Genomic DNA, 26,855 nt, shown 5'->3' with positions numbered 1-26,855 from the left:
GTCAAACTATAATTTCCGTCGAATATTAAAGAACCTTATATCTAGCTTTGTTGATCACATGATGGGCTGAGGTCTGTAGTTTGAGCAGTTCTTCTTTGATGAGGCGCGTGATCTCAGACTTGGCTTTGGCGACTGCGAGCTCCTGGGAACTCTCAATGGCTAAGTATAGTTTTCTTTCGCCTTCTGGAGGGGCTTTGCCGGGCGGTACATAGGTGCCACGGACTGTGATGCCGGCCTCGGAGTACTCGCTGATTAACGCTAGCGCCTCCTGTGAAGAAGAGAATTATTGGATTGATTAGATAAAGAATTGTAATTATATGAATCTCTGTCGGTATAAAGATCTATACCTATTATAGATTCTATAATAAGACTTAGTAAGAAGGCAAGAAATATTGTACATCGACCTTTAGAATGAGATTTTGACTTTGTAGAGCGTTGTTTCTGTCACTCATACCGTTTTGTCGGTCTCAACGACAGATACAACGCTCTACGAAATCGCTATCTCTTTCATTTGACATTTAGATAATTCGAATCTAGTGACACGTTCAGAACTACTAGAAGCTAACTATTATGTTTTATTTCACTCACTTTTATGTGCGAGTGAGCGAAAATTGAATAATATATACGTAAACTCAGTTTTTATTTTAATCCATGTGTCATTCATAGTTCTTTGGTTGCAGTCGATTTAATATGTCACAATATTTTGAAAGTGCCTAAAGTTAAAATTTCCATTGTACAGTGCACGAAGGACAAGTAGTCCAATCCGAACATGATGCGTATTGACTGCGCATTGTACAAAAAGAGATCTCAGTTGGACTTGTGTACATATTCCTTAGTCTATGACCTGCGCAAACGCCATGTTGCAATTTCAGATTAGACTACTTGTTTAGCCATCACTAAACGTCAAAAGATTATGATCAATCATGAAGATGGGAATCAATCATAAGCAAAGATGGTTATCAATTGATATTGAATGCAAAAAAACAAGTTTAAAAATGAATAAGAACAAAGCTGGAAAAGCTGGGAATTACCTGCCTAAATTATTAATTACAATAGAAACACCTTCGTCGATTCAGAAGCTTGACACAGAAAAATATAAAAACACCAATCAATGCTAGCTTCAGCAACATTTTGACTGATCTGTGTGAGAATTGGTCATGCACTGAGGTGATGGACGCGAGGGAGATGCATAAGTATTGCAAGGGTTATCGCGAATGGAGGTTGACCTCAGGTTAATATACGTGGGTTATGAGGTTGTGGACTTGGAAAAGTAATAAAATCAGTCTCGATTTGTTAGTAAATAAGGTTACATGCCAACCACTTTATTTAGAGCCTCAATAGCTCAACCGGTAAAGGAGTGGACTGAAAACCGAAAGGTCGACGGGTCCAAACCCCGCCCGTTGCACTATTGTCGTACCTCCTCCTAGCACAAGCGCGAGCGTGACGCTTAGTTGGAGAGGAAAGGGGAATGTTAGTCATTTAACATGGCTAATATTCTTTAAAAAATTGGAATCTAAATGTAATGGGCGTATGATATGAACAACTTTGTATCACTATTGAAAAATAATGAATAAGTTCAGCTACTTAGAAAATTGAATAAGAACAAAGCTGCAAAAGCGGGGAATTACCTACCTAAATTATTATTGACTAGGCAGACGACGCAGGTGTTTACCTACCTAAATTATTATTGACAATAGTCAATAATAATTTAGGTAGGTAAACACCTGCGTTAAAGATGGGCGTTATTGGCTATTTACGGCAACGGTTAATCAACAGTTACTTAGTTTCAATACCGATATTGTTAACCGTTGCTGAATATCGGTATCAGAGTTGTGTTTCAACTAATTTAATATGCGCAACGCGCAGCGGTTTACGTAGTAGTAACTAAGCTAGCTGCCGTATCAATACCGTCTGTATAGCTAGCGCGCGCATATTCACTAAAATAAAACCAATTTTACTTTCATGAATATCGTGAAGTAATCACAACCTTAAGTTCATAGCAGTAAAGTTTAATTTGATCATTGACATAGGTCAAACTATAGTGGACGCCTGCACGAATAGTTTGCCACAGTCCAGTTAACCAAAAACATTTCATGAAGATTGATAAACCAAAGAGGACCTTATCTCTATTACTCTAAGGCTAACTGTATTTAGAATGATAGATCAAAGTGTAATGGACAAATACTTGTACAGTTAAGCCTTAGCGTAATAGAGATAAGGTCGGCTTTGGTTTACCAAGTTCTTAGTTACTAAGCCGGTAGCCAATAACCGCTCCTTCTCAGCTTTCAGTGAAAGAAAGAAAGAGAAGGCATAATTATTGCGTTTCTAGTTACCAAAAAACCAAACAATGCATTGTCAGTTGCCAGTTGGCAGTGTTGCGTTGTCAGGTGGTTCGTCATAGATGATAACTGAAAACCGTTGCTAGCTACGACAATAACGCTACGGTACGCTATAGGCACGGCAGCGGTTTTCAGTTAAGTTAAGCTATAGCGGACACATGTCTAACCTGCGTCGATTCAGAAGCTTGACTCAGAAAAATATAACATTTAACAACACCAATCAATGCTACCTTGAGTAACATTTTAACTAATCTGCGTGAGTATTTCTCATGCACTGAGGTGATGAAATGGAAGTAATACCTATTGCAAGGGTTATCGCAAATGGAGGTTGACCTCATGTCAATATACGTGGTAAATGAGGTTGTGAACTTGAAATAGTACATTACCGCAGCGGCCAGCAAAAGAGGCATTGATGGACGAACATGTATCTAAATGTAGGCCTAGGCGAAGCAGAGGTTAATCCTCCAGTTCAACAATAAAGTCTTTACTTGGTTGGTAACTCCAATATCAATTTATAACCGACAGTTTCGAAAATCCCATCAGTTTTGGAGGTCAGGTCCCCTGAAGCATCAGGTTTGAGGTGTTGGATACCAAATTTTTCACGGGATAATGTCACAAAATTTCTCTATCGATTAAAAAAAAATACGAAAACCGGTTCAGAAATCTCGGAGATTTCGGTGTACATAGGTAGAAAAACACAACTCCTCCTTTTTTAAAAGTCTGTTAATAAAGTAGCCTATGTTACTCCTTGGTTAATCCTCTACTTGTCTCTGAAAGTCCCGTCAAAATAGGTTCAGCCGTTCCGAAGATTAGCCCGTTCAAACAGACAACAGACAAAAATTTTAAAAACGTTTGATTCAGTTATGGTAAAGTTCAAATAACCATATGATATGAACTTAATGTGAGGTACTTATTTCGAAATTACAGACAGACACTTTAATTTTATTTATTAAATGGGTTTAGATATAGATTATGAATTATGATAAGCTGTCTCTGGCATGACAAGTAACTATTATTAAACGTTGCAATTTCTAAAAGATATCTGTCAAAAGATCTGGCTCCAAAACACTCGAGATAATAGCTATCTAAGTGAACATGCGAGAATATACTTAGACTTTTCAATGAGTCTTCAAGATTGTTTAAAATAGATTGTCAACTATTTAAAACAAAACATACTTTGGAAAGATTACTATATAAGTACTGTACTTATCAGCGGCTAGCTTATAGTTGTTTGTTAAAAAAATAAAAACATCTCTTATAATAATTGGTGGAAAATACCTATACCAGCTATTTAGATTTTTTTGAATTTATAGACTAACGCTTGGCTGCAATCTAAGATGTAGCACGCTTGTGTAGAAGATGCCTATTCACTCTTGACTTAGAGCATAGCTTTAAATCGCATAATTCCACGACAGAAATATTGGCCCTGATTCTCTAGTCTCTCTCTAAACTAAATTTAGAGTATGAGTAAAGGAACGGAACATGACTTTCACATTTAAAGACTCTAAATTTTAGTGCACAATACACACAGCACATTAAACAGAAGTTTCGCGAGTGCGTGCTAAAAGCACGGGTTTTACCATCTAAAAATTAAATTTAAAACTGTCAAACTGTGTCTGTCCTTTTCATATTACATTAGTAATGTGAGGAAAAATAGTACCCTACAGTCAAGGATCTAGATTAATTTTCGTATGTTAATTTCAAACCAAGACGTAGGAACTAGAAACAAACAAGCAACGCAATATAAACCCTTCCCGTAGCACTATTAGTCTGCGGCCCAAGTGGGAGCGGGTGCATCTTGCGGGTAGGCCAGCGTGTAGACCAAACTCTTAATATTTACAAAAAATTGGAAGAAAGATGCGTGGACGCGTCCTAATCGGGAGCGGATGCCGAGCGGCATGGAGAGTATGGCATCGAGCCCACTGGCCGCCCCGCAAGACGCACCCGCGCCCACCTGGGTTGTAGACTTGGACCTAGCGCGCACCACGGTGCAGTGAGTTGCGGTGCGTTTTAAAATGCGTAAATTTGAATTTAAATGTATCAAAATCCGGCGCGGAATTAATTCCGCAGTGCGCGCGCATATATATACCTATAGTCTTATAATTCACAGATTTTGCGGGGAAAAAACGTACGGAAATATACTGTGGTGCGCGCTAGCTCTTAGTCATAGGTATGCACATCTATAATAAGCTCTACGATTAGTTGAGAGGGAAACTGGAATGGTCATGTTTAAGTTTTTGAGAACAAAATTCAAATGTAGTGTTGTGCCCAAAACAAAGTTGATATCATATAGGAACATGCCGCCGTAGACGGCTTAGGTTTTATATTTATAACCTCGTTGTAAGAGCCAAAGACATTATCGGATTTCGGAAACAGTTTATCTCAAGTTCTGGTAGAAGTATACAAGATGCCGTGAGATTGGATTACACTTTATAGACAGACACTTAGCAAAAACATCTTGATAAAAAGCGATCACAGTTGCATAACATAGGTATTTCTAGATAAGTGGAGTGAAGTGAATATCAGACAAGAACACGACAGTTGCACGGCATTACATGAAATGCGATACAAATATTTTATTTATTTATTATTATTATTTATTATTTATTATTATACCATAATGTGCACTGTCCTTACAGGGTAGTCCTAATGCGACAGTGCACTCTAATCTATCTTATACCTATTAACAATTATACTTAAAATTAAAAATAAATTATTTACAACGATAATAAAATTATATATATAACCATCTTATGACCAAGAAATGCGTTAAGAAAAACCGGCCAAATGCGAGTCAGACTCGCGCACCGAGGGTTCGGTATTCGGTTATTTTTTTCGACATTTTGCACGATAAATCAAAAACGATTATGCATAAAAATAAATAAAACATAAAAGGCTTAAGGATTTTACTAACCTTGCTAGTAACTCGCCAACGTGCTTGTTGCGGGAAGTCGTTGATCTCCAGTTCTGTTTCATACTTCCTGAACACCTCTTCGGCTGGTTCTGAAGAGCTTTCATCGCGAGGCTGATAGTTGAGGCGAGTGTTCAGTTTTGCCGCTAACTGTTCTGCTACTGTTTTGGCCTATGAATAAAAAAATAAAAAAAATATTAGCATCAACACAATATTATATTTCAAAGATTCTTAAAACAGAAAATGTTTTTAAATACACAACTTTCTGCCATCAATGTAAAAAAGAATCGTGCCTGAAATTGAAGTTTATCTCATAGATACAGAAAATTTACGCATAAGGACTATAGCAGAGACGATGCTCTTTTCGGAAGCTCGATGCCGCAATTGAACGCTCCACTCTGCACACATACCTACTGCACTACAGTTAAAGCGACAAGTCTCTTTTCTATTTAATAATTATTTATACAAACTGATTTACTTATACTTACTTAATTATTTATTTATATAGCGATCGAACGCAGATACGGAACGTCAAAACGGTTATAAAAAGGTAATAACTAATAATTAACGAACGCTCCCGGTATCTAGTTCAAGAATAATAATATATATAATATTTAGTGCAAACAAATGACGCAAATGACGTAAAGGACGCAATTTTATTTACATAAAAGGTAAGAAAGCCTCTTCTAAAATATTTCTGTTGATTTTAAACATTTGTATCTTACATTGAGGCAAACGCATTAACTGCATACAATTCTATGTTAATGAAAACGACCAATATTATAAATGTGTACAAATAATATGATATACCAGATCAAACAGTCACAAGTCATGGGATAGTCAATGTGATTGTGACACAATTTTCACAATGTCAGTGCTAATTCCTTTTGTAATTCATCATCATCATCATGTGACGTTATATAAATAATTATGAGCGCGTGACTCGTAAAAACAATCATACAGTACGCGGCAAAAAATAAATACTGTACATCGATCTTTAGAAAGATATAGCGGTTTCGTAGAGCGTTGTCTCTGTCGTTGAGACCCACAAAACGTCACATAAGTATGAGTGACAAAGACAACGCTCTTCAAAGCCGAAATCTCATTCTTAAGGTTGATGTACAATATTTCTTGCCGGCTACTGTACTAGAAGTTACGTCCAATGTAAAAAATAGGTATAAAGGGGGAAACAAACTATCGGACGCGGCTGACGGCAGCAACTTATACGTACCTATCTGGATAATAAAATGTTCATTGAATTGTGTAAACTATCGAACGTAAGTAGGGGCAGTAACTCTGAGCGCTCGGACGTCCGATCCGAAACGACAGTGCTCATCTATTTATACATATGCAAGACGCCAATCGTTTCGCCAACTCCAGCAATGTTCTTTTGCTCCACTACCAAGCCTTTGGCCTTTCCACCTAAATTCTTCGTAACGACGATACGCTAACACATGCTATAAGACTTAGATGTTCCATAACACAGCTTAACTCACCGTAATAAGCGTATGTGCAGAAGGTGCACCCTTGAGGATAGCTTCAGCAGCTTGTTGCGTGGCACCCTTCTGCTCCACGCCCAAGCCTTTGGCAATGTTGATGCGAGACGCCAACCGTTTCGCCAACTCCAGTTTGCCGTCAGTAGAGGCCGCACCTGCAGCGGTTGGCGGCGCGGCGTTGGCCACTCCAGGCTGTACAAAAGTATCTCATCCATACTAATATTATAAATGCGAAAGTGTGTCTGTCTGGCTGCTAGCCTTTCACGGCCCATCCATTCAACCGATTTTGACGAAATGTGGTGTAAATATAGCTTGCATCCCGGGGAAAGACATAGGCTACTTTTTATCCCGGAAAATCAAAGAGTTCCCACGGGATTTTTAAAAACCAAAATCCACGCGGACCAAGTCGCGGGCATCAGTCACTGTCTGACTTATCAAAGCCCAACCCAAACGCTTCGAAACCCAGAAAGCTGAAAGTTTGCACAGAGGTTCCCATTATAATGTAGAACAATAAAAAGAAAGTCCTGGCTGTTGGGTTGCATCAACATGCAAACCAAGTTGGGCTTCTCAAAGATACAATTACAAGAACTTAATAATGAAGATGAAAGGTAGTCACTGAAACTCCTAGGGTAAGATAGTCATGTTTTGACTTATACTTTTGTTTTTATGAATAAGTTTTAGTTATTTTAGTACATTAGAAAACCTAAACAATTTAAAAAGTTTTTTTCTTACTTCAAACTTTATAAAGTTTCCATCGACTAGAATAATATCTAGAATTATTTATCCTAATTATAATTCCTAATAAACTAATAATATTATAAATGTGAAAGTGTGGATGTTTGGGTGTTTGTTACTCAATCACGCAAAAACTACCGGACGGATTTGGCTGAAATTCGGAATGGAAATAGATTATACCCTGGATTAAAACATAGGCTACTTTTTATCTCGCACTTGACCAATTTCTTTCCATTATAAGTTAGCCCTTGACTGCGATCTCACCTGAGTCTAATGTAACCTACCTTAATTTCTTTGACGATCTTCTTGGCCGCGAGCATGACCTCGATCTGTTGGTCGAGGTCGCCCTCCACGTCCTCGTCGTCCGAGTCCTGCAGGCCGAGCGCCGCCTTCTGGTACTTCTTGCGCTCCGTGGCCGCTTGCGCCTCCGACTCGTCGAACTTGAACCCTGATACCAAAACATGTTCGTGCTACATTCCGAAATATTCTATCATCATCCTGAGGATGTTACTTCAATTCCAGTCAAGAAGGTGCTGCTGTATCTGGCGGCCACAGGATTTGATAAGGAAGTGTGAAGTGGAGGCAAACACAATAGATCGGAGACGGTCGCAGTGATTCAGGGATAGCAAGGACCTGTATAGCCCCAAAGAAGAAGAAGAAGAAGATCATCATCATGATCAACCCATCGCCAGCTCACTACACAACACGGGTCTCCTCTCAGAGTGAGAAGGGTTTTGGCCATAGTCTACCGCGCTGACCATGTGCGGATTGGTAGACTTCACACACCTTTGAGAATATTATGGAGAACTCTCATCTCAGGCATGCAGGTTTCCTTCACCGTTAAAGCAAGTGATATTTAATTAATTAAAACGCACATAACTCCGAAAAGTTAGAGGTGCCCGGGATCGAACCCTCGACCTCCGATTAGAAGTTTTGTGTTGTTGTTTTGTTTTGTGCTTCTATTGTCCATAGCAGAGCCTCGATAGCTCAACGGTTAAAAGAGCGGACTGAAAACCGAAAGGTCGCCGGTTCAAATCCCACCCGTTGCACTATTGTCGTACCTACTCCTAGCACAAGCTTTATGCTTATTTCGAGAGGAAACGGGAATATTAGTCAGCAATTAACTTGGATAATATTCTTTAAATGTAATAAGAATAACACTGTTATGTTCGCCAGCTCCTCAAATCAATCAATCGATTCAAAAACTGTATCAGTTTTGGACTATTTTAAGTTGAGCACGTGAAATAATAACAAACATAATTTCTCTTGTATGCACGTTCTTTCTCTATTTCTCATTTTTCTTTGTAGGTCTCCCAAAGTTACAAGAGTTGAATAATTGTGGATGTTGAGTTGTTAGGCTTTGCAACCAGTGCGACTGTTATGAACTTTTTCAAACTCACCTTTCCCGCTAAATCCACCCCCCGTATGTACTTTCTTCCCATCCTTCTCCTGCGCTTCCTTATAAGTCTCCCATAGTTGCTTGAGCTCAGGCGGCGGGTTGGTGCCTGCGAGCTCGAAGGCGCGCAGAACGTCGCCCGCGTACCGCCCCTGCTCCGGAGTGAGGAAGGTCCACGCGTAGCCCTTGTTGCCGGCGCGTCCTGTTCGACCGCATCTATGACGAAAACAGGTAATTATTACATCTGCGTAGGTAACAAAATATATCTACGCTCATTTTTTAAAATTTTGATTATGAAATCAAAATGTGTCACATTACTCACATCCCATGTCGATGTGTCACCTACTTTATTGACATACATCTATAATATAAATAAAAATTCATTGGTACTGATTATGAGCACAACCTAATTTTAGAGTATTCGCATCTTCTTCTTCCGAATGTAATATGAAAAGGACAGACGCAGTTTGACAGTTTTAAATTTGATTTTTAGATGGTTAAACCCGTGATTTTAGCGCACAGTCGTGAGCCTACTGTTTAAATTTGTAGCGTGCACTAAAATCTAGAGTCTTTAAATGTAAAGTTCATGTTCTGTCCCTTTTTAGCATTGTTAAAAAGAAAAGGATGCACATACTCTAAATTTAGTTTAGAGAAAGACAACGGAATCGGTGCCATTGTAACACTATTTTGTACGGAAAATATTGCATAATAATGCTTTCAAATATTTTTTTTTAGTATGATACAGTTTGGATTCTGGGTTCCTGCCTTCTTACTTGGGTCATGGCTGAACAAATACTAGTTGGAGATATAAATCAACAGAGAACGCTACCTGTGCACATAGTCCTCGTAGTGGTTGGGGCAGTCGTAGTTGACCACCAGCACGAGTTGCTTGACGTCCAGACCGCGCGCCGCGACGCTCGTAGCGACCAGCAGCTTCACCTTGCCCGACTTGAAGTCCACGATCGTCGAGTCCCTGTCGAATTGATCAATACCTGTAACAGGCCACTATTAATATATTCGTCGCTTTTAATACACGTTTGACGTCAGTGTACTGCCCCCTTTGGAATAAAAAATACCCGTGAACTGCAAAGCACCTTTAGGCGCCATCTCCACGGACGAGAGAACCGCGGCGTTAGTCTTGCCGTGTGACAATATGCGATACAAACTATCGCCGCGATAGTATCGCCCAGTTGAGAGCCTATAGAGTTTGTATCAAATTTTGTAGCACAGCGAGACTATCGCCGCGATTCTCTCGTTCGTGGAGATGGTGCCTTAGAGTTTAGACCTTTTTAATTGGCATGCTTTTTGGCGTTTTATAAGGGACTTGAACAAATAAATAAACAAACAATTTACGGTTTAATTTTCGGCCGACAGACTTCAATAACACTGTGAATCATATTCATATGTACTAGTTTTTAAACCAAAAAAATAATTTAAATCGTGATTTTCAAAGAGTTGGCGCAGTCGGTAGGATCTTTGACTAATTGAATAACGACTTAATTTAATAAACAAACAATTGCTGACAAAGAATGCATCCTAAATTCTGATATGGAATAGAAATACCATTAATTTTTTTACATTTGTCTATGATTTAACTCTTTTGCAATGCTATAAACTATGGAGACAGTACACCGAATTTTACAAATGTTGCAAATATGACTCCTCTGAACAGATATATCAGGAACAAAGCTGAAATAAAAATGGATAAATTTTAGTATGGTTTTGTATACTTATTTCTCAACATTGAAAGAAAAATATAATCACGAATTTAAGTCGATTTGTTTTAAAGTAAAATCTAAATACACAACGCTAGGATTTGGCATGCCCTTCCAGCGTCCATTTCTCTAAACAACTATAACTTGGGTAAATTTAAATAAGAGTAAATATTTAATAGGTGGCCATATCTGTTACTTTTTCAAGGCTCAATCGCTGAAGCAATCTTGACGAAATTTAAACACAGGTATAGTCTGCGATAGGTTGAGATGGCAATCGGGGTATGAGGCAGGGGTTCGCCCCGCACGTCACGCGCACTCGCCCGCACCAGGTTAGCGCGGGGGCTGTGCGGGTGTGCAGGGCGTTCCCTCCCCGAATTCTATCGCGACCCGTCGCGTACTATACTTATTAAGTATGGTAAACAGCTCATTAAAAGATGACGGTCGCATAACAAATGTTCTGTTTGGCAGGCATGTTAGATATGGAAGGAAGTAACGTTTGAAAGTAGCCCCACTAGGTGGACAGACGACATCAAACGAGTCGCAGGGAGCCGCTGAATTTAGGTGGCGCAAGACCGTGGTGTGCCGAAGTCCCTACAAAAGACAGCAGCGGACGTCTATCGGTTGATGATGGTGAACGCTTGAGTTACTTTCGTCCGTAAAAAAATCTGAGTAGTCGCAAGTCATGCCTAAAGAAGTTACACTTCACAATTTTTTTTAACGACGACAAACTACGACTTACCTCCATGCAAACTCATGCAAGAATACGAGGCCTTCATCAAGTCCTTGAGGAGGCTGTCGGCGTTCTCCTGCTTGTCCACGAACACTATGATGCTGCCCATCTGACTGTACAGTCCCAACAGTTCTAGGAGCTTGAAGAACTTCGCGTCGTCTTCCAGAACCGCTACGTGTTGCTCCACTTCCTTGCACACTACGCTGCGACCACCCACCTACGATTAAATCAATAATCTGATAAATTCTTGACAACTTAGTCTTCGTGTTGTGACATGTTGACAGATGTCTCTAACATTTAGTTTTGAGTACGCTTACATGACGAATTTTGAATTTTTTGAATTTTCAGGTCCAGGTCCAGTGTACTTGTATTAGTGAAGGTCAGTGGAATTATGTAAAGTATACCTGAACTTCGATAGGTTTCTGCAGGATGCGCCTGGCGAGAGCTTCCATCTGGCGCGGGAACGTTGCACTGAACATCACAGTTTGCCGGTCAGGCCGCACGTTGTCGATTATCTTCATCACCTTAATAAACAGTTCCAAAATAAATACACTCATCATTCTCTCCGGCTATTTAACAAGTAGATTTCAAACGTAAATTAATAGTAATTTGCATAAAAGCTATCAAAAGTTATTATGCCCTTGAAAAAATAAACCTTTCAATTTCAATGGTCTGGGGTCTGGCTGGGAGATCTTTTTGGATCCTTTAAAATAAAAATAAAAATATTTTTTATTCAATTAAACTTTTACAAGATTTTGTGAATCTTCAGATGTATCTACCACTTTTTCGGAATGCCTTTCCTACCGAGAAGAACCATAAGTATTTGCAGTCCTGCGCGTTGCTGGAACGAGCTGCAGGTCAAATCCACGCTCTTTTATCATTTAGATAATCTTCAATTGTGTAATATGCTTTTTTCAGGAGCATACTTTTAATAGATTTATTAAACTTGTGTAAAGGCAAGTCCAAAATAGTTTGCGGGATTTTGTTATAAAAGGTTATACCCATAACCACAAATTTCTTTTAGAGTTTCGTGGTATACGTTACGTTACCTGCGGCTCAAAGCCCATATCGAACATGCGGTCCGCCTCGTCAAGGACAATGTAGGTGACTCTGCGCAGGTTGGTGACGCGACCAGAGTTGGCGGCCAACATGTCAATCATGCGCCCCGGCGTGCACACTATCATCTCCGCGCCGCGCTTCAGTTCCGCAATCTGCAACAAAATATTTATTTTTAAAAATTGCCTTTTAGGCTACGGTTAAACGACGCACGAATTGAGACTTGGCGGTTTTGTACCCCTAGCTAGAGGTACCAGCCCCCCAATTGTGTAAGAAAAACGTATTCATCGTAATAGTCAACAAATTCTGCCCTTTGATTGGCTGTGAAAAAATGTAAACAGCGAATCAACCAATCAAAGGGCAGAATTTTTTGACGCTTACGATAACGATGAATACGTTTTCCTTACACAATCGAAGGGCAGGTTCATCACTCAATGTTAGATGTGATTGTTTTCCATCAATATTTTACTAAAAATGACGTTAACAATCTACAAAGCCAAATAAAAATAACGGAGAGTACGTGCTCTAATTTGCGTCAGTGCGCGAACTAAGCAATTACGTCACGCAAGAACAAACGCGTGACACTAATGGACCCGACAGGTCAATCCTTTCCCTAGAAGCACCTAACAAAGATTTATTGGGGGCCTCTAGGGAACGCATAGATATGCGTTTACGCTACGGCCAGCTCAATATACATCGAACAAAAAAGTATGATTTCATACTCGACGTCGCAGGACATTTTTTCAAACATTATATTATGTTAGGAATTTCCTTGAGGGACAAGATCCGAAATGAGGACATCCGCAGGAGAACCAAGGTCACTGACATAGCCCAAACTATTAGCAAGCTGAAGTGGCAGTGGGCAGGTCATGCCTGTCGTAGAGGCGATGGCCGTTGGAGCCGGAAAGTCGTTGAGTGGAGACCGCGTTTAAGCAAGCGTAGTGTGGGATGCCCTCCAGCACGATGGACCGACGATATAAAGAGGCTGGCGGGAAGTGGCTGGATGAGGAAGGCTGAGGACCGGGTGTGGTGGCGCTCTTTAGGGAAGGCCTATGTCCAACAGTGGACATCCACAGGCTGATGATGATGATGATGATGATGATTATATATAACGGCTATCAAGTGATTTGACATCGAGTGATTGGCAATGAAAGTGTTAAATCTATGATAGGGTTAAAACGAACCTGTTCAGATATGCCAGTGCCTCCATACACACAAACGACTCGCAGGCCCAGGGATTTGGCGAACTTGCGAATATCCTTTCCTATCTGCATGCACAGCTCTCTGGTAGGCGTCATTATAAGAGATATCGGCCCGTCCGTGTCTTCCAGCGGCTGTTGGTCTAGGACGTGTCGAAACATTGGTAGAATAAATGCTAGAGTTTTGCCTGAACCTGTTTTCGCTATCCCAATTAGATCTCTGGAACAACAATACATAATACGGTATTTGACTATGTAAAAAATAAATTATTTATCAGCTATTATTAAATAGACGGACTTCCAAAATACGTAAGATACACGTCCTTTGTTAGTTTTGTGTGATAACTATTTTAAATTATGGATTAAATTAAAAAAGGACGCCAAATGATTGTGACGTCACATACCGCTATTTCATATCTCGCATACTAAACGTTTGATAAAAAGTTACTGATTTGACTAGTTGTCAAATACCGGATTATAAAGTGATCCATATGGCATGATCCCCCTAAAAAGTGGGCCTAGGACTTGATGGGCTTGGGACAGCCCTTGTTCTTTACGCAGATGCTTTTCAGCTCCTTTCTGTACGTCTTTTTTGACAATCTCCTGGACGCAGTGGTAAGCACTGTGGTCTTATTTGTGGGAGGCCCTGGGTTCGATTCCTGGCAGGGGTTTGGAATTTTGTAATTTCAAAATTTCTTTATTTTTATAATTTTAGTTACCACCCTACCGGCAAAGCTGTGCCGCCAAGCAATTTAGCGTTCCGGTACGATGCCGTGTAGAAACGCGACTTCATCCGCGTAGATTTAGGTTTTAAAGTAGCCTATGTCACTCTCCAGGTCTTTAACTATACCCATGCAAAAAATCACGTCAATTCGTTGCTCCGTTGCGACGTGATTGAAGAACAAACCAACAAACAAACACACTTTCGCATTTATAATATGGGTAGTGATATTTACCTCCCTGACATAATAGCAGGGATGGCTTGCGCCTGTATGGGCGTTGGCTTCTCGAAGCCCAGCTTCTTGAGCACGTCAAGCTCCTTCTTGCTGACTCCGCAGTGGGCCCACGACCTGATAGGCTTGGGACAGCCCTTGCCCTTCACGCGTATGCCTTCCAGCTCCGTCCTGTATGCCTCCACTTCTTCCGGCGTCATGCGAGCTAGCTCACTTACCTGATGGTGTAAACAAGACCATTTCAGTGATTCAAACTCTCAAACTCAAATTATTTATTCAGAACTAGATGATGCCCGCGACTTCGTCCGCGTGGATTTAGGTTTTTTTTAATCCCGTGGGAACTCCATGATTTTTCGGGATAAAAAGTAGCTCCCCGGGAGCTTCCCATCCTATCCCATCCCTTCCCCGGGATGCAAGCTATCTCTGTACCAAATTTCGTCAAAATCGGTTGAACGGTTAACCCGTGAAAGGCTAGCAGACAGACAGACACACTTTTGCATTTATAATATTAGTATGGATTGGTAAAATTTTACGCTTCCTGATTGTCATAAATTTTTATGATATGATATAGTGGTGATAATTAATACGTACTTAAAACTAAAGCTACGAGGGTTCAAAACACGCCCAGGTCTGAGAAGAGCCCACAACAAAGTCAGCCGGGTATTCTTTTTATTATCACCACTTTACAAAATCACTTAGAACTAACACAAAGCTGTTAAGCAACTCATTCCCAAGCTTTTTTTATCATTCCACTATACTATACAGAACCTCTAACGTTAACCTAAATGTTGCCCAGGTCAAAAAAATATATTATTTTCTAGTGATTATTAAATAGGAACCCTCCAAAATACGTGAAATCTACTGCCTCTGTTAGTTTTAAGTTTAACAACCATTTTAAATTACCAATCAAACTAAATAAGCACGTCAAATTTTTATGACGTCACAGTTAACTATTTTATATATCTAAACGCGCGTCTTGACATTTGATGAACAGTTGCTGATTTGATTATTTGGCAACGTAGATAGAGTAATAAAGGTAGATGCAGGAACGTTTGCTTTCTCATTCGCACTAAAAAGAGAGCACAGATAAAGTTACTAATGTGATAAACAGAGACGCAGCTAACCTAGTCTTTGTCCCTTATCGTGTAACTGGTTTTTTTCAAGAATACATACAAGAAGTTGCAAAACAAACTTTGAGAATTCGTGGCGTAATTGTATTTCTCATGAGTTATTTACTTGTTTTCACATAAAAAACGTTTAATACAAATATTGTTGATCGGTTAATACAAAATATATTGACTACTGAACAATGGTAATAATTGTAGTGTTATTCAACGTAACGTCGTGCTATCGCTATCTCATACGCGGTTACACAGTACTTACATATACCTATTATTCTATCTACGTTTGGCAACATACCTTTTGACAGGACTAAATCTAATGCTGTCCTTTTCCACAGCAAGCATTATGAAAAGGGATACCAATACATTTAGAGATTAGATCTATCAAATTGGTTCAATATAAAATTAGAGCTAGCGCGCACCACGGTAAATTTCCGTACGTATTTTTTCCGCAAAATCTGTGATCTATATGGAAGCGCGCGCATTGCGGAATTAATTCCACACCCGATTTTGATACATTTAAATTCAAATTTACTGATTTTAAAACGCACCGCAACTAGCTGCACCGTGGTGCTTGCTAGCTCTTACCCAGAATATATTTATGTATTTTGTATTTAAATAATTCTGAATAAAATTAAATTATCTTACTTCTGTATAGAATGCTTTCCTAAAAGGCATATATTCCAAGCTGGAGTGATCAACTTTGGCTAACTCCTTCTTCTGCTTGGAGGCAAGGTTGGCCGCCGCATCTTTAATATCTTCCGTTTCTTCCTCAGATGAATATTCTAGACCATCCTGGTTTTGTTCTATTAATTCTCCTGAAAAGACGCAAATATTATAGTTGTGATCAGAATTAGTACCACTGCACTGGTCTAAACCTTTAAATTAATGTAAAAAGCAATCAGGTAAGTTACCTTTATTCTTCTGTTCTGTGACTTTCTTCTTAGCAGTCCCGGTGAGGATCACAACACCAGTGCCTCCGCCAGTAGATGGTACACTGATGATGCCTCTTGCTTGGTCCAGTTCATTTACCTTCCTCACTTCCTACAGTAAAATCATGACTATAATCTAAATGTATAAAACGAAAAGGTGTTTGACTGACTGACTAATCTATCAAGGCACAGCTCAAACTACTGGACGGATCAGGCTGAAATTTGGCATACAGATAGCTATTATGACGTAGACATCCGCTAATAAAGGATTTTTGAAAATGCAACCCCTAAGGGGGTAAAATAGGGGTTCGAAATTTGTGTAGTCCATGCGGACGAAGTCGCAGGCATAAGCTAGTCACCTATAATCATACAAAATACTACTCCTCCTTAGGATCCGGCTGAAATTTGGCATACAGATAGCTATTATGACGTAGACATCTGCTAAGAAAGGATTTTGAAAATGCAACTCCTAAGGGGGTAAAATAGGGGTTCGAAATTTGTGTAGTCCACGCGGACGAAGTCGCAGGCATAAGCTAGTCACCAATAATCATACAAAATACTACTCCTCCTTAATAGGCTGGACAATTTAAGTAATTTTAGGGATCCATAACCATATCTCAAATTTAACATCTAAATTTAACATATGGTATCTTGATGATGGAACCATTGGGGGCAACGTGGATGACGTTCTAAAAGATCTTAATCATATTAAGCAACAGTTTGGGAAAATTGGTTTAGAACTTAATTTTTCGAAATGCGAATTGTTTTTTACAGAAAAACTGTCGCAAGAAAGAATTCTATTGGCCTCTGAATTATTCAATGAAATTTCACCTAATATTAAAATACTTGATAAACGTTCACTTTGCCTTCTCGGTGCTCCTCTTTATAATGAATCCATACAACCACTCTTGGATCAAAAAGTCAGAACATTTTCGGCTAATACCGACAAATTGGGCACTCTAAATTCTCACATTGCATTTTCGATCCTAAAATATTGCCTTTTTGTACCTAAATTAATTTACATTCTCCGCGCGAGCCCAATTTGGAAATTTCATGGACTACTCGATAACATGGATGCCACCCTTAAAAGTACACTAGAACAAATTCTAAATTTAACTTTTGATGAGCACTCCTGGAACCAAGCAACTTTACCGGTCAAGTACGGTGGCATCGGCGTGAGGAAAATTTCCAGTGTAGCTCTTCCGGCTTTTCTGTCCTCTGTGCATAGTATAAAAGAGCTTAGCTCTCAAATTCTCAAATCCAATTCATCATTGACCTATGCCACAGAGGCCCTAGAGAGTTGGAAGGTCAGATGTCCCAATGTCGACATCCCGAAGGAACGTACTACACAAAAACTTTGGGATTTGCCATTGGTTCAACTGACACATACGAATTTGGTTCAAAATCTTACAAGTGACAGAGATCGTGCCAGGCTTCTAGCATTATCCGAAAAGGAATCTGGGTATTGGCTGCATGCCTTGCCATCAAAAAATCTCGGCACACTTTTAGATAACGAAAGTTTTCGTGTGGCTCTAGGTCTCAGATTGGGAACACCACTGTGCCATCAGCACAGATGTCCGTGTGGAAAAGAGGTTGATAAATTTGGAATCCACGGACTCTCTTGCCAAAGGAGCTCCGGTAGGCTGTTTAGGCATGGCTCTCTTAACGATACAATTAAAAGAGCTCTTGCCACCATAAATATTCCTGCGCTCATTGAGCCGGCAGGGATTAGTCGGGATGATGGCAAGAGACCTGATGGATTGACGCTGGTTCCCTGGGAACGGGGACGGGCGCTAATGTGGGACGCAACTTGCGTTGACACATTGGCCCCGTGTCATATCAGGAAGACAGCATCAAGACCGGGAGCCGCAGCAGAAACAGCTGAAAACGGCAAGCGGCGCAAGTATGCCTCTCTTATAGAGAGTTACATTTTTGTGCCGTTTGCCGTGGAGACCCTGGGGCCATGGAGTCTTAGTGCTAAAAAATTTTTACGAGACATTTCACCGCGATTAATAGCCTCAACTGGTGACAGAAGGGCTGGCTCATTTTTTGCGCAACGGATCAGCCTGGCTGTCCAGCGCGGAAATGCAGCCAGTATTCTTGGCACCATTCCACGCGGTCATGATTTATATAGTAATTAGATAAGGCTAGCTTTAAGTTTTATTGTATTAAAAAAAAAAAAAAAAAAAAAAAAGACAATTTAAGTTGAAAAATGTAAATATTTATCTAAATTATTACATTGTGGATATGATATCTAGTTTGCTATAATTTGCTAAAATTCTACACTCAAGATTAAGTTTGGTTTATAACACCTGCCTATATCCAACATATTTTGTACTAGTAAACCGCAAAGGCTTCGCACGGGTAGCTTATTTCAATTTTATTACCTCTATTTCTTTTGATAATAAAATATTTCAAATTTGCATAATCGAATCAGTATTCCAGAGATTACCCCTAAAACTTACAAACTTTACCTCTTTATAATTTTAGTGTACATATAGAATATAGATGATATTCCATTCACTTACGATTACGATTATGATTTACGAATCAACTCATTTTTTTAAAGTTAGTCTTTTATTTTCCAGATATATGCTAATATATAAGTAAGTAGTCTGTCTGTTTTCTACAACTTACTTGTTGTACTTCTTGCATGTAGGCGTCCAATGGATCTATTTCATCTTCTTCCTCTTTCTTCTCTTCAGCCTTCTCCTTGTCCTTGCCTTCGCCATCTTCCCCTAAAAAATATGCACTCATATTTATCTTTTTGACAACCTAAACATACATATTTTATAACTAGATACCTGCGACTTCCTACCCGTAAAAGTTAAGTAAACAAAGAGTTCACACTGGATTTTCAAAAACCTAAATCCACATCCTCAGTGCTTGAAGACCGAAGTCTTCTCTGTCTATCTACTAGCTTTTCATGGTTCAACCGATTTTGATGATACAGAGTTTGCTTATATCTCGGGACAAACAGGCTACTTTTTATCCCCAAAAATCAAAGAGTTCCCACAGAATTCTTAAACTTCCATCTGTTTAACTGATTCATATGAAACTAGATGATGCCCGCGATTTCGTCCGCGTAGATTATGGTTTTGGTACAGAGATAGCTTGCATACCGGAAATTGACGCAGGCAACTTTTAAGTGTGACTCTATCTATTAGCTTTTCATGGCCCCATCTGTACATAGAATTTTGACGAAATTTGGTATAAAGATAGCTTTCATCACTAAGGATATAGACCATACTTTTTGGCCTGGAAAAATCAAACGCTTACCATAGGATTTTTAAAAAGCCTAAAGCCATGTGGACAAAATCACAGGTATTATATAGCACAAATTAAAGCACGGCATAAATTATAGTACTTATATCTCACCTTCGTCCCCAGAATCGTCCTCTAAAGACCATTTTTTTGAAGTGGGCAATTGGATATTAGTCACAATACTTCCTTTTTGCACCTCTTTCTTAGCGGACTCAATTTCTTTGCGTTTGCGCTCTGCCCTCCAACGCTCTATGCGATCTCGCCTTTTCTGCATTTCCGCTTCCAACCTGCTTTGCTCCTCTTCCTGATAACCAATTTATAATCAGTACCCTTATTATATATGCAAAAGTTTGTTTGATTGTTGATTTGTCCTTCAATCACGTCTCAACGGATCGATGTGATTTTTTGCATGGGTATAGTTTAAGACCTGGAGAGTGACATAGGCTACTTCTTATCCTGGAAAATCACACAGTTTCCACGGGATTTTTAAAAACCTAAATCCAAGCGTACAATGTTGCGGGCATCAGCTAGTAAGGTATGTGATGTGGGCAATTGGATGGCTGGAGTGACGACTTTTGCGGGGAGGGGCAATGCACGCACAACAGATGGAAATGTTTAAGTGCGGAAACCAGCCCAAACTAAATTGAAGATCGTGAGGAAACCTACATGGCTAAGAGTTCTCCATAATGTTCTCAAAATTGTGTGAAGTCTGCCAACCCGAACTTGGCCAGCATGGTAGACTATGCTGGCCAAGTGGCTGGGTACCTTTCTCGCTCTGGGAGGAGACCCCTGCTCACTAGTGTGCCAGCGATCAGTCATGTCATTAGTTGATCATGATGTTAAATTGTATTTCTCTTAGCCATAAGTAAGATCCTGAATAAGACCTTGTCAAGACCAGATCCTGGATTATAATCTTCAGACTTGATAGTTTTTTCCTTTGATTTGGACCTCTCTTTATCTCTGTCTCTTTCCGGGGACTTTTTCCGGGATTTGCTACTTGATCCATTCCTCTTGTCATCTCGCTTGTCACTGCAAATATGACATGACAGGATATGAATAAATTAATTTTGACAGTAACCTTATTTTAAACAGCTATTTGTAGTATTACACATACAATCTGAGAAAGGAAGGAAGGGAAGGAATTCCGAACCAGTTGTAGATGCATTTGACGATTCAAAAGTACTTGTAAAAGTTTAATTGAATTAAAAAAATATATATTTCATTTATTTATTTATTTAAAGGGCTTGCTATCTTTGCTCTGTGTCAACTGTCAAGTAAATATGGTGAGTTCTTTCTCAGATTGTATGTGCTATAAGTTATTATATAAGCATTTGATGGACAAATAGAGCACGCAGAACAAGTAGTCCAACCTGAAGTTGCAACCGAGAGGTGTGTGCAGGTCATAGATTAAAGGTTAAATACACAAACCCAGCTGTGATCTTTTTGTACAATGTGCAGTAATATGCCTCATGTTCAAATTGGACTAGGTAGGTAACTGTTTTGTGCACACTATAAAGCGAGGTTTAGACTAGAAAGAACTTCTTGCAAGTTATTCCGCAAGTATTTGCAGAACTGTTTACACTACGAGCAATATTGTACATATATATATATTTGTGAGTTGAGGCAAGTCCAGCAAGTTACAAAACTTGCGGAAGTGAGCTTCACGTGATCGTTTACACGGTAGAAATAGCTTGCGGAAGTCAACTTCTGCAAGTTTTGTTGCTAATCTAAACCTCGCTTAATAAACTATAATATGTGCACATTTAGTATTCTGAATTGTGATGTACGGGGACAAACTAGTTTTGTCTATTTTCTAAACAATTGTAATAAAATGTTAATTTATCACAAAATGAATATATAGAAGTAAGCTCTTCTAAATTTAGGTCAAACTCATAACACAAGAAACTTACCTTTTACGGTCCCTATCGCGATCCCTGCTGCGATCACGTTTAGATTCCCTCTCTCTGCTGCGACTACGCTTCCTTTTCGTCACTTTGGAACTGCGATCTCTACTTCTGGAACGGGAACGCCTGCGTTTACGATCCGGAGTCGCTGAGCGGCTATGCGAGCGTCTACGTTCGCGATCTCTATCCCGATCTCTCCTACAACGAAAACAATAATTACACGTAACACATTACAATCCAATACACATTATTTTAAGCATTAAAACATATAAAAGTCACAATGTAAACGTACCCACTCCTAACCATATTTTTTCACACTAATATTCAATGTACGAATTACGGACGATGGTTAGGTATAACAGAATGTTGTTGATTATTATTTTACAGGTCAAATTTAGCGAATAATTTGTACGCTTGGTGAAGTTACAAAATTATTATCGGGCGTACAACAATGCACCATTCGCCAATATTTCACAAAAATCACCACAAAAATCACATTCACAAATTACAAAACACAGCTTCTAGATCTCTATGATAGATTTGTCTATTGCTAATTGCTATAATTGTCAATGTCAAAATTGTCAATGCAGATTTGGGTTCTAGCCTTTTTGAGCCTATATCAGTGCAGTGTGTGTACGAAGATCTTAGACTACTTAGTCTGGCCACACGATAATGGTCATGGTGTTTGGTTTACTATCGTGGTAGCACAGACTACTATACTACTAAGAATCAATACGATGGACTATTCAACTAATAAATTCATAGTCCATTCAGAAGCCAGAACTCAGAGCTCATTATCTTTGTCATTATTAATAAAAACTGTTCGTGGTCTATGGGGAAAAAAAACATAACCCATAAAAGTTATTGTCAAACGGTGTTGTCAAATGTCAATGTCAAAAATATTTAAGAAAGAGAAACCGAAGCGGCATTTTCAGAAAATAAAACCGTAATAATTAAATAAAATAAAGTGTTTATGTTTATCTTGCGTGTATCGTGATCGTGAAACATTGTATAAAATCTCTAACACTATGGCAGACGACGGCGACACAGTAATTTCATATTTGTTTTTACTTTATTAGGTACCTACAGTTTAACGAAGATAAATCAGCTAGTATAATATTTATTTATATTCCAGGTAGCGGTAATGACTGTGAAGGAACCTTTGGATTTAATAAGACTTAGCCTAGATGAAAGAATTTATGTCAAAATGCGGAATGAACGCGAGTTACGCGGGAAATTACATGTAAGGGAGACAACCCGATTATTCTCATTGTTATCTTGTTGAGTGCAGAGCTTCCGCCAACCTGTAGGCTTTTTTTTAATGGCATCCTATTATAAACATGACAAATATTTCTTCTTTGCCTGGAATGGAGTGTAAAGTAAACTGTTTAAAATAATCTAAACTAAACCCTTTAACTAAATTAAAATATAATCTCTGCAGAGTTTGTGTTATCTTGTTACAGGCATATGATCAACATTTGAACATGGTATTGGGTGATGCAGAGGAAACTATAACAACCGTTGAAATTGATGAAGAAACATATGAGGAAGTTTACAGAACAACTAAAAGGAACATTCCTATGTTATTTGTGAGGGGTGATGGTGTTATACTCGTATCTCCACCTGTGCGAGTGGGAATGTAGAGTTAAGGAAATAAAATTATGTTATACTAAACAAATTTGAATTTTATTACTTAGCCAATAGGTAATTTTAAAATAGAAGTATTCGTAAAAGTACGATTCTTTTTGACAAGTAATTCATCTTCATGCATTGGTTCAATGACTGTACCTGCTTTAGTAATAACACTGGGCTGAATAAGTTTCTTATGAGCAGTTTCTGGTATAAAAGTATTACCGAGGGGTGTCCTTATAGAAGCTTCATAGTCTTTCACGCTAGTGAAAGGAAAAGGCAAGTCAGACACTTTATGCACAGCAAGTTTAGGATTTTGGAATTCATTAATTATAATATCACCTTTATTTTTATCACGTCTAGGCATCTTGGGGGCTGGTTTACCAATGAACCTGTTTTTCTTGCGCTTGGGAGCTTTTACTCCTTTACCACCCCAGCTACCCCATCCTGGCAGAGTAAGATCAATATCTTGTGGTGTATCTTTATTTATTTCCTCCTCTTTCTCTTGTCTAAAGCTGTCAACAACATCATCTTCTTCAAAAACTTCTTCAATGTCAACCTTTGGAACAACTTGTTCTTCATTATCATCTAAGTCATCAAGACCATTTTCTTCCTTTGAGACAGCTGTGTTTAAATACTTGGGCTTAACTTCGATAAATCTATTAGGATCAATATCCACATTTACATTTTCATGTGAAGGTTTTTTTATTGATGACAGTATATGTGACAAAGTTAGTTCTTTTTCCTTTATATCTGCAACACTTTTATTTGTTTCTAACAATTCTTCATCAATTTGGGGTTTCGGATTTTGGTTCTTGAACTTAAAGTATTCAAGATTATCTTGTTCATCATCAATTTCATTCTGCTCTTTGTTGTGTACCTCTTTAGATTGTTTATTTATATTGCTAATCTGTTTTCTTAGCTTCTTTAACTTTTTCTCTACCTTTCCAACAAGTTTGTTTTCAAATTTATCAAATGCAATTGAAATATCTTCAACAGCAGCATCATCATTAATTTTAGATGCTACAAATTCTTCAACAACCCAATCAGAAGTTGCTATTATTTTATTAGTAACCTTTTTAGTTGATCTTGTTTTGTATTTACTTTTTTCAGCTGCATTACTAATTGTGACAGTGTTTTTGATATTTTCATCTGATTTTACTTCTTCATTCAATATAACTTTTGGAACATTCATATCAAATATTTTTTTTACACTATCCTTAAGAATTCTCAGTGATGAGTTTGCCTTTTCATTATTAGTTTCTTCTTGATCAGAATCTGAATCAATCTCAGTTCGCTTATACATTTTATCTTTTAGATACTTTTTGTAACCAAAGTCGAAATCTGCATCAACATTACTTTTATCCGAACTCTTCATCATCCATGGGTTCATTGGGTCTTGTGCTAGATTTAAATCTGGAATATTTTCTGTTTCATCTGCTTCATCTTCAGTACTCTGTGTATCTTGAGTTTTGTGTGTTAAACTTCTACCCACAGACAACTGTTCAGCTAGCTGTTGTCGTACCTATAACAATGTAATGTTTTGAAAAGTTATCTTTAAGGTGGTGTTGAAAACAAAAAACAGACAATTGAACAAAAGATTACCTCTTTGTCATATTTAGCCCGAACCAATTTGTTCTTAGCCCACTTCCCTGTGCTCTTATGTCTAAGAGTGTGTCTCTCCAAAGCCCTAGCTTTTTCAAGCTCTTCCAATTTTTTGAGAGCTTCCTCTGGATTTTTACTCTGTAATTCTTCAAATTCATTTAACTGTTGTTTTAGTCGTTCCTTCTTGAGGATACTGAAAGAAAAATTCATGTAATTATGCAAAAGCCAAAAATAGTCAACTACATTTTTTTTAAATATATGTATAGCGCTTGGCTGCGATCAGACCTAGTGGCAAGTGATGATGCACCCTAAGATGGAGCGCGCTTGCTTTGTAGATGCCTATTTACTCTTGACGTGAACGTTCAAATTAGTGTGCTATGGTCAGCTGTCTAATGTCATGCATTCACACTCACACTCATCCAATCTGAGTCTGTGAAAATATGTTCCTTTTTGTTTTGTATGGTAGCTTGTGACATAATGTCGTAGATATTTTTTATATCCGTATTTTCACGGATTCGGATCGGATGCGTGCGTGATCGCTGTAAATATTATAAATACATACCGGTGATATTTTTTACTTTTTATTTTACTTTGTCTCTTTGCTTTAGCAGCTTTATATGACTGCTGCGCCCTAAACTTCGCTGCATTCTGTCTATGCTCCAGCATTTCTTCATAGCTCATCGGATATGTTTGTTCTTCTTCTTCGACTTCTGTTGATTCTGGAGGAGGATCAATCTCTTCTAACTCCTTTTGTAACGGAGATTTGAGCTCAAGTTTCGAGAGAAAATCGCCTGTCTGCTGTACTTTGCTCGGAAATCGTTGTATAGGAAAGGAGACAAAATCTACAGTCCTATTTCTAGCAACAACAGGGTCCCACCTGCCAATTTTCTTTGTAGTTTCTTCATAACCAGTAGCCCTCTTTATACGTTCGGCTTCAGGCTTTTCCAGCGGTTTCGGTAAGACCTTACCTACTGCTTGGCTTTTCTTTAGTTTCTTGCCAATTTGCACATTGTGGGCTGTGTCTTCCAAAACTTTGACGACATTGTCAAACTGTAATTTACTAGACCGTTTGATTAAATTGAATTCCGAGTTCTGGTTAGTAGATTCGTTCCTGGTGGGCTCCGTGATATGTTGAGTTTTATCAAGTTTGGTTATTGCACTAACGAGACGGTCGTGTTCAGATGCAACAAAATCAAGGTCATCATTATCTTCCATTGTTGAGACGGATATAAGTATTTACAACGCTGATTATTAACGATATTTAAAGTAAAAAAATTAGAAGATAACCTCAAAAAAGAATGTCCCAAACAAATCATAGAGTAAAACAAATTCAATCTTTTTTTTAACTGGTTTTACGCTTGTTTTACGTCTCTTAGTCTGAGCGGCACTGGGTAGTCTGGGTTCTAGCCCTTTTTAGCCTGGTAGAAAAGCGGGATTTTCTGCTAATCTGTGTAATTATCAGTCCTTGCAACTTAACAAATCAATTAATGAAAAGCTGTGAAAAATGGCGGGCATTTTAAAAAATTGGTTGTGTTGTGTTTCCTTCCGCTGAAATAAAAATATACCATCAGCCCCAACCGAAATAAAAATATACCGTCAGCTCGAAACTTCAGTCTGGTGCTGACGTCACTAAAATGGCAGCCACGCGCATTAGCAATTTACGGGACTTATACAATATGTATCAAATTTAATACAATAATAATTATTGCATTTATTTTTAGTTAATCCGGTCATAGGGTCATACACTACCATATTATGGGTATGTAGCGTTTAGTAGGTACAACCTAATAAACAAAGACACGACCTTATTTTTTTTAATCTGCCGCTATTTTTCACTGTGGTAAAATGAAACTACTACTATAGCTCTAAA

The 26,855-nt window shown here is 38.6% G+C and overlaps 3 protein-coding genes across 3 annotated transcripts; 1 reads left to right on the top strand and 2 right to left on the bottom strand.

Annotated features, from left to right (window-relative positions):
• Prp5 (pre-mRNA processing factor 5) lies at window positions 1–22,251 on the bottom strand. The gene is made up of 18 exons (XM_034978443.2): window positions 22,044–22,251; window positions 21,758–21,949; window positions 20,732–20,876; window positions 19,962–20,151; window positions 19,221–19,321; window positions 16,566–16,695; window positions 16,300–16,469; window positions 14,534–14,748; window positions 13,563–13,797; window positions 12,372–12,533; window positions 11,727–11,846; window positions 11,332–11,539; window positions 9,707–9,869; window positions 8,882–9,093; window positions 7,766–7,929; window positions 6,747–6,938; window positions 5,254–5,421; window positions 1–268 (listed from the first exon to the last, which is right to left on the bottom strand). Exons 1-18 carry the CDS (start codon window positions 22,055–22,057, stop codon window positions 26–28), a joined length of 3,024 nt encoding a protein of 1,007 aa, XP_034834334.1. The 5' UTR covers window positions 22,058–22,251; the 3' UTR covers window positions 1–25.
• A 373-nt stretch (window positions 22,252–22,624) lies between these two features.
• On the top strand, window positions 22,625–23,429 carry LSm3 (U6 snRNA-associated Sm-like protein LSm3). Its single transcript, XM_034978445.2, has 3 exons — window positions 22,625–22,800; window positions 22,887–22,994; window positions 23,215–23,429. The coding sequence occupies exons 1-3, from the start codon at window positions 22,780–22,782 to the stop codon at window positions 23,392–23,394; spliced, it is 309 nt and encodes a 102-aa protein (XP_034834336.1). The 5' UTR covers window positions 22,625–22,779; the 3' UTR covers window positions 23,395–23,429.
• LOC117990942 (U3 small nucleolar RNA-associated protein 14 homolog A) lies at window positions 23,422–26,364 on the bottom strand. The gene is made up of 3 exons (XM_034978444.2): window positions 25,548–26,364; window positions 24,986–25,178; window positions 23,422–24,905 (listed from the first exon to the last, which is right to left on the bottom strand). Exons 1-3 carry the CDS (start codon window positions 26,198–26,200, stop codon window positions 23,445–23,447), a joined length of 2,307 nt encoding a protein of 768 aa, XP_034834335.1. The 5' UTR covers window positions 26,201–26,364; the 3' UTR covers window positions 23,422–23,444.
• Between the last annotated feature and the right edge of the window lie 491 nt (window positions 26,365–26,855).

The sequence above is a fragment of the Maniola hyperantus genome, chromosome 19, assembly GCF_902806685.2.
Source record: "Maniola hyperantus chromosome 19, iAphHyp1.2, whole genome shotgun sequence".
Lineage (NCBI taxonomy): Eukaryota > Metazoa > Arthropoda > Insecta > Lepidoptera > Nymphalidae > Maniola > Maniola hyperantus.
The sequence above is the reverse complement of the archived record's forward strand: the minus strand, read 5'-3'. Positions and strand labels throughout refer to the sequence as shown.